The 12762-nt window shown below is 38.4% G+C and overlaps 1 protein-coding gene across 2 annotated transcripts in view; it reads left to right on the top strand.

The window, feature by feature from the left end:
* Positions 1-12762, top strand: part of grin2db (glutamate receptor, ionotropic, N-methyl D-aspartate 2D, b) — a 257700-nt gene that overhangs the window by 161175 nt on the left and 83763 nt on the right. For both annotated transcript variants that reach the window (XM_061957572.2, XM_061957580.2), the window contains exons 7-8: positions 4224-4429; positions 7615-7783. In XM_061957572.2, coding sequence (XP_061813556.2) covers positions 4224-4429; positions 7615-7783 — 375 coding nt within the window. The remainder of the gene's footprint in view (positions 1-4223; positions 4430-7614; positions 7784-12762) is intronic.

Here is a 12762-nt window from a genome sequence, read left to right as displayed (position 1 = left end):
AATTCCTGGATTTTTTTTTCACATTCTGTCTCTTACAGTTGAAGTGTACCTATGATGAAAATTACAGACCTCTGTCATCATTTTAAGTGGGAGAACTTGCACAATCGGTGGCTGACTAAATACTTTTTTGCCCCACTGTATATATATATATACATATATATATATATATATATATATATATATATATATACACACACTTTCAGTGTGTATATTGTACTATTAACGGTTTGAAAAATTAATTAATTGTATCATTTTTCTTTTAATAAACAAACACGAAATACGTTTGGGTTTGGAATACACAACACTGTGATAGTACACCAATATGTACTGAGTGAAAAAGTAAAGTGACTCACTCAATGGACATTTATTCGTCTGGTCCAGCAGACCTTGGATTTTTTCCCCCCGTTTTTTTGGGGTAAGCACTTCATTTATGTCGAAGTAGCTCGGCTTCAAATTCCACATTTACAGCGCCAAAGTCACTTTCACCTCACCCTCTCTTCTCACTCTTCCTTCGTGCTCGCTTCATCCTCAGTATGTTCAGCTTCAAAAAGATAAGGTTGTCAAAACACATTTATCCAAAAGTAGTTGAATTTTTGTTGTGTTGTTATCGATTCTGCCATGATTACAAGTAGGATCACACATTTGTTGCGCTGAAAAAAATCAGTCCCTGCATTGATCAAAATGATCAAAATACGGTATATATTGTACATATTACATATTGTTATGAAGGTGTTTGTAACCACAATATATATATATATATATATATATATATATATATATATATATATACACTTTCAGTGTGTATATTGTACTATTAACGGTTTAAAAAATTAATTAATTGTATCATTTTTCTTTTAATAAACAAACACAAAATACGTTTGGGTTTGGAATACACAACACTGTGATAGTACACCAATATGTACTGAGTGAAAAAGTAAAGTGACTCACTCAATGGACATTTATTCATCTGGTCCAGCAGACCTTGGATTTTTCCCCCGGTTTTTTTGGGGTAAGCAATTCATTTATGTCGAAGTAGCTCGGCTTCAAATTCCACATTTACAGCGCCAAAGTCACTTTCACCTCACCTTCTCGTCTCACTCTTCCTTTGTGCTCGCTTCATCCTCAGTATGTTCAGCTTCAAAATGATAAGGTTGTCAAAACACATTTATCCAAAAGTAGTTGAATTTTTGTTGTGTTGTTATCGATTCTGCCATGATTAGAAGTAGGAACACACATTTGTTGCGCTGAAAAAATCAGTCCCACAGACCCGAACGCCACACAAGGTGGTGCTGTATGTATACATTTGCTCACATTTTCAGTAGACCCATAATAAATTCATAAAAGAAGCAAACTTCATGAATGTTTTTTGTGACCAACAAGTATGTGCTCCAATCACTCTATCACAAAAAATAAGAGTTGTAGAAATGATTGTAAACTCAAGACAGCCATGACATGATGTTCTTTACAAGTGTATGTAAACTAGCTCCAGCTCCATTTCACTCGGAGCGGTAATGTCCACGTTATTATTATTATTATTATTATTATTATTACACGGCGATGAACGACGAGGGCGGCGAATCCGGATTACGAGGCGGCCCGCCATCAATCGTGAACGCGCTACCATAACAACAACATGTCATGTTTGCATGTCGGGTGAGCGCCACCTGAGATGCTGCAGTAAATAGCGCCTTTATGGAGATAATAACCTTCGTTTTTTTTTGTTTTATGGAGAGCGCCACGCTCGTTCATCTCAGCGGTCATTCTGCGGGCCGTGTCGTGGCGCTCCACGCGCTCATTTCATCGGCGGAATGAGCCAATCTGGTGGCGGTGATTTGGACCGGGATGCTGCTGTCGCCGTGCCGACCTTCTCGGTGAAGTTTATTGTCGCGCAAGGGGAAGTGAGCGAACACAATCATTATGAGAGACATGAAGACACAAGGGTTGTTTTTTTTTTGCATTCTAACTAGGGTTGTACGGTATACTGGTGCTAGTCTAGTACCGTAATACGAATGAATCATATTCGGTACTATACCACCTCTGAAAAGTACCGTTCCCCCAATAATAATAATAATTTTTATTTGTAAAAAGCACTTTACATTGAGTAAACAACTTCAAAGTGCTACAGTGTATTAAAAAAAAAAAATACAAATAAAAAATAAATACAAATAAAAACTAGATCAGCCAAATAGCTAACACTAGTATGCATATATCTAAAAAAAAAAAGTTTAAAAAAAAAAAGAAGTTTTTTTTAAGCCTTTTTTAAAAGCATCCACAGTCTGTGGTGCCCTCAGGTGGTCAGGGAGAGCGTTCCACAGACTGGGAGCGGCGGAGCAGAAAGCCAGGTCTCCCATTGTTCCCCCAGCCCCTGCAATAACCCCCGTCGTCGCCACGTCATGACATTACTGGTTTTACGGGCAGAGGAGCATGTTCGGCAGCGCACACGCACTGAGTACTTACAAGCGGACACAGTTTGTAGACAGAAAAGGGAGAACGGACGCATTTTTGGTGTAAAAAGTAAAGATAAAGACGAAGTTATAACACTGAAACACCCTCAGGAAGAGCTGCTTTAAGACACGGAAGTTTTAGCTACTTCTAAATCACTAATCCTCGCCTCCATGGGGACAAATAAAGTATGTTTCTTGCAAGTATTATTAACACTGGAGGACAAGGAATAGCTAAACGTGCTTCACTACACACGTCGTAGCTCACCGGCATCACAATGTAAACAAACGCCATTGGTGGATCGACACCTAACATCCACTGTAATGATACCAAGTACAGGAGCGTATCTAGTCGATACTGTTATGATTACGTGTGTATATTGTACATATTACATATTGTTATAAAGGTGTCTGTTACTACATTATATATATACTTGCAGTGTGTATATTGTACATATTACATATTGTTATGAAGGTGTCTGTTACTACATTATATATATATATACTTGCAGTGTGTATATTGTACATATAACATATTGTTATGAAGGTGTCTGTTACTACATTATATATATATACTTGCAATGTGTATATTGTACATATTACATATTGTTATGAAGGTTTCTGTTACTACATTTTATATATATACTTGCAGTGTGTATATTGTGCATATTACATATTGTTATGGAGGTGTCTGTTACTACATTATAAATATACATGCAGTGTGTATATTGTACATATTACATATTGTTATGAAGGTGTCTGTTACTACAATATATATATACTTGCAGTGTGTATATTGTACATATTACATATTGTTATGAAGGTGTCTGTTACTACAATATATATATACTTGCAGTGTGTATATTGTACATATTACATATTGTTATGAAGGTGTCTGTTACTACATTATATATATACTTGCAGTGTGTATATTGTACATATTGTTATGAAAGTGTCTGTTACTACATTATATATATACTTGCAGTGTGTATAATGTACATATTGTTATGAAGGTGTCTGGTACTACATTATATATATACTTGCAGTGTGTATATTGTACATATTGTTATGAAGGTGTCTGTTACTACATTATATATATACTTGCAGTGTGTATATTGTACATATTGTTATGAAGGTGTTTGTTACTACGTTATATATATACTTGCAGTGTGTATATTGTACATATTACATATTGTTATGAAGGTGTCCGTTACTACATTACATATATACTTGCAGTGTGTATATAAAACATATTATATATTGTTATGAAGGTGTCTGTTACTACATTATATATATATATACTTGCAGTGTGTATATTGTACATATTACATATTGTTATGAAGGTGCCCGTTACTACATTACATATATACTTGCAGTGTGTATATAAAACATATTATATATTGTTATGAAGGTGTCTGTTACTACATTATATATATATATACTTGCAGTGTGTATATTGTACATATTACATATTGTTATGAAGGTTTCTGTTACTACATTATATATATACTTGCAGTGTGTATATTGTACATATTGTTATGAAGGTGTCTGTTACTACATTATATATATACTTGCAGTGTGTATATTGTACATATTAAATACTGTTATGAAGGTGTCTGTTACTACAAAAAAGATTTAAAAATGTTTTTGTGTTAACAGTTTGAAATGAATGATAGTCATTTTGAAAGTGATGCTTTCTGCTTGGTGTGAGCTTACGTCCAAAGGTAAATACGTTGCGGAAATGCGCAATCATCACATCCGTGTTCAATTCTGTCTTCCCAGGTAGGCTGGTGGGAGAACGGCGTCCTGAGGCTGCGATACCCTGCCTGGTCCCGCTACGGGTCCTTCCTGAAACCTCCGGACGACGCCCAGCATCTGCGTGTTGTCACGCTGGAGGAAAGACCGTTCGTCATCGTGGAGCTGGCCGACCCCGCGTCTGGGACCTGCATCCGGGACTCGGTGCCCTGCAGGCGGCCACTCAATGCCAGGTTTGGTGTCCTTGAAGCTGAACTACTTCTTAGACTCCGCTACATAACAAAATCCTTGCGTATTAGGTTAAAAAATACGAAAACAGCCTAAATTTTCGCATAACATTTTAGCATGCTAATGTTAGCACGCTAACAGGAGGGCAGCTGAAATACTTCTTAGATGGCGCCAAGTAACAACATTCATGTGTATTAGGTTAAAAAGTATGAAAATAGCCTAAATGTTAACATAAAATTTAAGCATGCTAATGTTAGCATGCTAACAGGAGAGCAGCTGGCTTACTTCTTAGATGGCGCCAAGTTACAAAATCCATGTGTATTAGGTTAAAAAGTATGAAAATAGCCTAAATTTTAGCATACAATTTTAGCATGGTAATGTTAGCATGCTAACAGGACAGAAGCTAACATACTTCTTCCATGGCGCCAAGTAACTAAATCCATGTGTATTAGGTTAAAAAAGGATGAAAATAGCCTAAATGTTAGCAAAACAGTTTAGCATGATAATGTTAGCATGCTAACAGGAGAGCAGCCGGCATACTTCTTAGATGGCGCCAAGTAACAAAATGAATGTGTATTAGGTTAAAACGTATGAAAATAGCCTAAATGTTAACATAACAATTTTAGCATGGTAATGTTAGCACGCTAACAGGAGAGCAGCTGACATACTTCTTAGATGGCGCTGAGTAACTAAATCCATGTTTTTTAGGTTAAAACGTATGAAAATAGCCTGAATGTTAATATAAAATGTAAGCATGCTAATATTAGCACGCTAACAGGAGAGCAGCTAACATACTTCTTAGATGGCGCCAAGTAACAAAATCTATGTGTATTATGTTGAAAAGTATGAAAATAGCCTAAATGTTAGCATACAATATTAGCACGCTAACAGGAGAGAAGCTGACATACTTCTTAGATGGCGCCAAGTAACTAAATCCATGTGTATTATGTTAAAAATTATGAAAATAACCTAAATGTTAGCATGCTAATGTTAGCACGCTAACAGGAGAGAAGCTGACATACTTCTTAGATGGCGCCAAGTAACAAAATTAATGTGTATTAGGTTAAAAAGTATGAAAATAGCCTAAATGTTAACATACAATTTTAGCATGCTAATGTTAGCACGCTAACAGGAGAGCAGCTGACATACTTCTTAGATGGCGCCAAGTAACAAAATTAATGTGTATTAGGTTAAAAAGTATGAAAATAGCTTAAATGTTAACATAAAATTTTAGCATGCTAATGTTAGCACGCTAACAGGAGAGCAACTGACATACTTCTTGGATGGCGCCAAGTAACAAAATTAATGTGTATTAGGTTAAAAAGTATGAAAATAGCCTAAATGTTAACATAAAATTTTAGCATGCTAATGTTAGCACGATAACAGGAGAGCAACTGACATACTTCTTAAATGGCGCCAAGTAACAAAATTAATGTGTATTAGGTTAAACAGTATGAAAATAGCCTAATTGCTAGCATACAATTTTAGCATGGCAATGTTAGCACGCTAACAGGAGGGCAGCAAACACTTTCAATTAATTTATTAAGAAAAACATACAAAAACAATAAAAACGTCATATTTATGGATCGGTCTGAAGACGCTGAAAGAGTTGAAGCATTGCAAGTAAAAAAAAAACGATAACCTAAACCTAAACTAAGACCTAAAATATTCCTCTTTGCAACTAATTGTTGGAAAATATTGCATATTTTGTCATTTTCCCATGAGGTTTTTGTTTTTTCCAAAACAGCATAAAACATATAAAAAATACACATATGCAAAAATGTTATATTTATGGATAGGTGTACAGATATTAAAACATTTTAAGCCTTGGACAATTAAACCATTTAAACAATATATGACTTAATCTTTAAGTGTGATTTTTTTTCGGCCAAGAAAAGATTGTGAGAGTTTTGGTTGAAAAAAAAACTGTTGCAAAAATAATAATGTATCAACATCAGTGTTGTTATAAATGATTAATTTATTAAAAAACTGTAATTACTTCATATAAAATATTCCACTTTGCAAATCATTTTTGGAAAATGTTACTTATTTTGTGTTTTTCCGGGATTGTTTTTTGTTTTTGTTTTTTTAACACAAACAGCATAAAAAACATATAAATATACACATATATTAATACTTTATATTTATGTATAGGTCTAAACATGTTAAAACATTTTAAACCTTAAAACATTTAAAAATATAGAAATAATATATGACTTACTTTTAACACATTTTTGAGCTTTTGAAAAAAAAAAAATGTTCCAAAAATAATAATGCATCAAAATCAATGTTGTTATAAATTATTAATCTATTAAAGACTTTATTACTTCGTTCTAAAATATTCCACTTTGCAACTCATTTTTGAAAAATGTTGCATAGTTTGCTTTTCCCATCATTCTTTTTAACAAAAACAGCATAAAACATTTAAAAAGTACACATATATACAAATGTGGTATATATATATATATATATATATATATATATATATATGTATATATATATATATATATATATATATATATATATATATATATTACTGTAATTACCTCATCTAAACTATTCCACTTTGCAACTCGTTTTTTTAGAAATTAAGTATATTCTGTGAATTTCCCATCAAATAAAATAAAAAAATGCAGATTTTTTTAAATTTTTTTTTTTTTTTTTTTGGATACAAAAATAGCATAAAACATTATTAAAAAAAAACTATGACAAATACATACAAACTGTATAACTATGGATAGGTCTGAAGCTGTTGAAGAATTCAAAGTGTTGACAGTTTAAAAAAATGCAATATTAGATTTACTTCTAACACCTTTTTGAGCGTGACCGTTGTTCGCCTGGCTCAACGTAGCTTTGAGGTAAGTGTACTCAAGGGTAAATTAACGTCATCCAATGAGAAGATTTAACACAGCTGCCGTCACTGACCGCAAACGAGTTAAAACCCTGCAAAGCACGCTCCGCTCTCATGAAACGTCTCTCAAATGCATATGCCAGATATTTTAAGTTGTTTTCCCCCAAATAACTCATTAAATACTTAGCATAGTCATTAATTACATTTGTCAAAGAGTAATTCTGTTAGTAATTGACATACTTTTTGGGGAAAGTAACAAGTAACTGTAATGAATTACCTTTTGAAAAGTAATTTTCCAAGCTGTCAGCCTCCTTGCAACCTTCTCCCCTTTCCTTCTAGCACCAACCACGAGGGCGTGGCCCCCATGAAGCAGTGCTGCAAGGGCTTTTGCATCGACATCCTCAAGAGGTTGGCCAAGATCGTGGGCTTCACCTACGACCTCTACCTGGTGACCAACGGGAAGCACGGGAAGAAAATCGACGGCGTTTGGAACGGCATGATCGGAGAGGCAAGTCTTCAGTCTTATTCTGCTTCCGGGCTGCGCTCGTTTGGTGCGAGATTCTACATCAACAAGCCGGATGATAATGGACGGGCAAGCACGGTGGCAAACACAAAACACTTAAAACTGTGTTTCTTAACCTTAGGGCCATTTTTGGACCCCCGAGCGCCCACTAGAGGCCACCCAAAAATATCTTTGGGCATTATGGGCCTTGGCGGCGCTCAGTTGTAATACACATTTCCACCACATGTGGCAGTATTGATGATATCAAACAAAGTCGGGAGCTAAAGTCATCAAGAAGTTTCTCCGGCGCAAAAATTATGACTAAAGTGGTGAAGCTAATATTAACAGTTAAGTTAAGTGAAACGTTCATTATCAATTTAGCGCAACATAATTGTACGATGTAGTATATGGTTGGTTAGGGTAGGCCCTAACTCTTACCCTAACCCACATATATATATATATATATATATATATATATATATATATATATATATACAAATCTGCATATATATGTATATATATATATATATATATATATAAATCTGCATATATATATGTATATATAAATATATAACAAGCGAACACATCGCGTTTTTAGTTCAAGTTTAAATTTTCCAATTTGCAAGTTTGCACCTAAAGCTCGTTTATGGTGAAAAAAAAAAAAAAAAAAAAAAATATATATATATATATATATATATATATATATATATATATATATATATATATATATATATATATATATATTTATATATATATATATATATATATATATATATATATATTTATATATATATATATATATATATATATATATATATATATATATATATTTATATATATATATATATATATATATATATATATATTTATATATATATTTAAATATATGTATATATATATATATATATATATATATTTATATATATATATATATATATATATATATATATATATATATATATATATATATATATATATATATGCAAAATACGATAAGGGTATCGCAACTGGCTCACCTTTACAGGTACTCGTCCCTGCACCATCTGTGAGCCTGTGGCCTCGCTCTCTTCATCTCTCCTTCTATCAAGGCACCGGCGGGACTCTGCATGGCAGGGACGTCCTCCTCCCTGAGCCAAGACTAAGCTTGACCGCATACCTCAACTGGACATGAGTTGGTTGGCATCAGCAGGTTCTCAAATGGGCACCCCCCGTCATCAACGTTTCGTCGAATTAAGCCCATGACGCTTCGGAGGGGCTCGACGGCAGATCCAGCGTCCTGGATCTACCCCTGCCGAATGCCACCCAACTCTATGTCCCTAGTCCTTCAGTAGGTCGGCTCTGCCACCGCACCTTTCTTTGTATCCAAATCCAGCGTGATGCTTCCTCTGCCCTTTTAGTGGTGTTGGCTACCAGCCGCTTCCTAGCCAGCCCTTTGATCCCTAGCAGTCCGAGGGCTCTCCAGAGCGACCGCCCCGCAAAACCTCTACAGCCGACCTCCACCGGTAGGTTCCAGGCCTTCCATCCATTTTGCTGGCTCTCGAGGATGAGGGTTTGGTACTTCCTGAGCTTACGTTCGTACGCCTCCTCCATCCTCTCTTCCCAAGGTACTGTCAGCTCGATAAGCACCACCTGTTTGGCTCCTCTAGACCACAGAACAATATCAGGTCTCAGGGTAGTGTGGGCTATCTCCTCTGGGAATTTGAGCTGCTTCTTCAGGTCGGCCCGCATCTCCCAGTCGTTTGCCGTGGCCAGGACTCCTTTGTTCCTCCCTCCTGCTGCTGCGCTTTCACCTGCCCTGAGGAAGTGGATGAAGCGAGGCCCATTAGAGAGGTGCCTTGTCTTCTTCCTGGCCTGCTCAACACCCTCTGCCAGCTGAGCAAGGATCTGGTCATGACGCCACCGGAACTTGCCATCTGCTAAACTTGAGTGACAAGAGGAGAGGACATGCTCCAGGTTAGCTATCTTTCCGCAGAGTGTGCAGCTGGGGCTCTCTACCATTCCCCAAGTATGGAGGTTTGATGGGGTGGGCAGGACATCATATGTAGAACACAGCAGGAACTTGATCCGGTGGCCTTCCATGCTCCAGATGTCCTGCCAGGTTAGAGATCTGTCTTTTACACTCTCCCATCTAGTCCAGCTGCCTTGTTTTTTCATGGCTACTGCCTTGACATACCGGCTTTCCTCCTCAGCCTTTCGGACCTCCCTCTGCAACAACCCTCGCCGCTCCTTTGGGTCAGCTTTGTTCCATCTTGTTCTGGATGAGCAACCCAGACCAAGTCTTCCCTGGGCTACTGATCCCACAATGTCCGCGTGATTCAGTCGATCCTCCGCTTCCCTCAGTGCTTTGCTGGCTAACCACTTTCTGCCTGACCTGACGACAATGCCTGCCTGCCGTACTCGCTCGTCTTTGCTGTCTCGTAGCATCATGGCCTGGCGTGTTTTTGTCACCTTGTACTCCTCCACCACTGATGTTATTGGCAGCTGTAGCTTGCTTCCTGTGCTGTACAGTCCAATGGAACAGAAGCTTCTTGGGACACCCAGCCATCTCCTCAAGTAGGTGTTCAACTTCCTCTCCAGACTCTCAACTGTGGATACAGGTACCTCATAAACCAGGAGTGGCCAGAGCAGACGAGGGAGAACCCCATGTTGGTAACCCCAGGCCTTATACTTGCCCGGGAGGCCGCTCTTTTCGAGGGACGTCATCCAGGCTTCTGCTTGGCTAAGCATTTCTTTCACACTCAGTCGGTCATTGAGTTCTGCCCTGTACCACTTCCCCAAGCACTTCACAGGTTTCTCTTGGACCGTTGGGATGATGTTCTCCATGATCTTAAAGCGCAACTGGTCCTGAACATGCCCTTTCTTCAGAACCAGGCTTCTGGACTTTGCCGGTTTGAACTCCATCCTTGCCCAATTGGTGAGCTCAATCAAGTCCTCCAAAATCCATCTTGCTTCTGGCACTGATCTTGCTGTGATGGTAAGGTCATCCATGAACGCTCTAATTGGCAGCATCTGGATTCCGCTTGCAAGGACTGCGCCTCGACATAACTTCTCTGCCGACTTGACAAGAAGGTTCATAGCTGCAGAAAATAAAATCACTGAAATTGTGCAGCCAGTGACAATGCCTACTTCTAGTCTCTGCCAGTTGGTGGTGAATTCTCCGCAGGTGAATCGCATGTTGAACCCGTCAAAGTACTGACGCAAGAGTTTCTGGAATTGCTCTGGTATGTGGTAGGTCTTCAAAGTCAGCTCCACTAACTTGTGGGGTATCGTTCCATAGGCATTTGTTAGATCAAGCCACAGGACTGCTAGGTCTCCGTGGTTCCTCTTTGCATCCTCGATGATCTTGGAGATTACGCTGGTATGTTCGAGACAGCCAGATACCCCTGGAATGCCACCTTTTTGAACTGAAGTATCCATATAGCCGTTGTCCAACATGAAGGTGGTTAACCTCTTCGCCAGAATCCCCAGGAAGACCTTAGCTTCCACATTGAGGAGGGAGATGGTACGGAATTGCTTAATCCCTGAAGAGTTTTCTTCCTTAGGGATGAAGCACCCCTCGGCCACCAGCCATTCATCAGCAAGGAAGTTCTTCCTCCACGCCACCGTCAGTAGCTTCCAGAGTCGTTTCCTGAGCCTTTCGCAATGCTTGTAAACATTGTACGAGATGCCGTTCGGCCCTGGGGCTGATTTTCCTCTTGCCTTCTTGAGGAAGCTGTTGACTTCCTGCCAGCTTGGTTCCTCCGCCTTAAAAGGAATAGTTGGTTCAGCTGGTTTAATGAGCCTCTCCATCTCCTCCAAAGTGTCCTCCCTCCTGGGATCGCTGTGGACCTGCCGAAGGTGCTCCTCCACCTCTTCCTTTGTTGCTTTCAACTCTCCTGATCTTTTGTCACCCAGGAGTTTTGACAGGTAGTTGAATGGGTTCTTTGTGAAGGCCACCCTTTCCTTCAACCGCCGCTTTCTGTTCCTGCGGTGACACTCAGCTCGCCGCAAGATCTTAATGCGCTCCCTCAGGCCGTTTCGCAATTCTGTGAGAGCTGGTTTTTCATCTGCTGTTGCTTCACGAAAGGCCTTCTTAAGCCTCCGCAGATCTCCTCTAAGGATTGCTATCTCCTTCAGGCGTCTGTTTTCCTTGGGCTGGATGTTTACTCTGCCTTTTTGTTCTTTCTTTCCGAAGCGATCAGCGCCAATACTCCAGATTATCGAGGACATGGCCTTGAGCTTCTTTCCCACGTCTCCTGCGATCGTCTCTTCCAGCACCTGGTCGACATCACGGTCAAACATATCCCATTCTTTCCTTTCAGCTGCAGTTGGCCAGTTCACTCGTTCTTTCCGAACGCCTCCAGCACAAGTGTTCTGGCCATGCCGTCTGGTATCCTGAGTGACTTCCCTCTCACTGTGGTGCCTTGCTGCCTCCGTCACACCAGCGATGCTACTCCTGCCCCCATCTCCATCATGTGCCTGGAGATTCTGGGGACTGTGGTTTGTGTCCTGCCCCAGCCTCTCCTCCGTCTCACCAGGTTTCCCTGTGCGTTGCACATTACTTTCAGGTTGCGTCTTGTGCATCTTGGTTTGGTGTATCTTGAGACCTTTCTCATTTTTGCATATCTTCCCACATCTGCAGACCCGGGATAAATCGCTTAGCTGTTCCGTAGTCGATTGTCCGTCGTTGATGGTCATAACATTGGTCTGGCCTGTGGGTCGATCATCCTCCCCCGCTCTCGCCCGACCCCGGGGGTATCTTTTAATATACCTTTCCATAGCGATATATATATATATATATATATGTATATATATATATATATATATATATATATATATATATATATATATATATATATACTCATATAAATATATATGTATGTATATAAATATATGTATATAGAAATATATATATATATATTTATGTATATAAATATATATATATATATATATATATATATATATATATATATATATATATATTATAAATATATATATGTATGCAT

This window comes from Nerophis lumbriciformis, linkage group LG04, assembly GCF_033978685.3.
Source record: "Nerophis lumbriciformis linkage group LG04, RoL_Nlum_v2.1, whole genome shotgun sequence".
NCBI lineage: Eukaryota > Metazoa > Chordata > Actinopteri > Syngnathiformes > Syngnathidae > Nerophis > Nerophis lumbriciformis.
The sequence above is the reverse complement of the archived record's forward strand: the minus strand, read 5'-3'. Positions and strand labels throughout refer to the sequence as shown.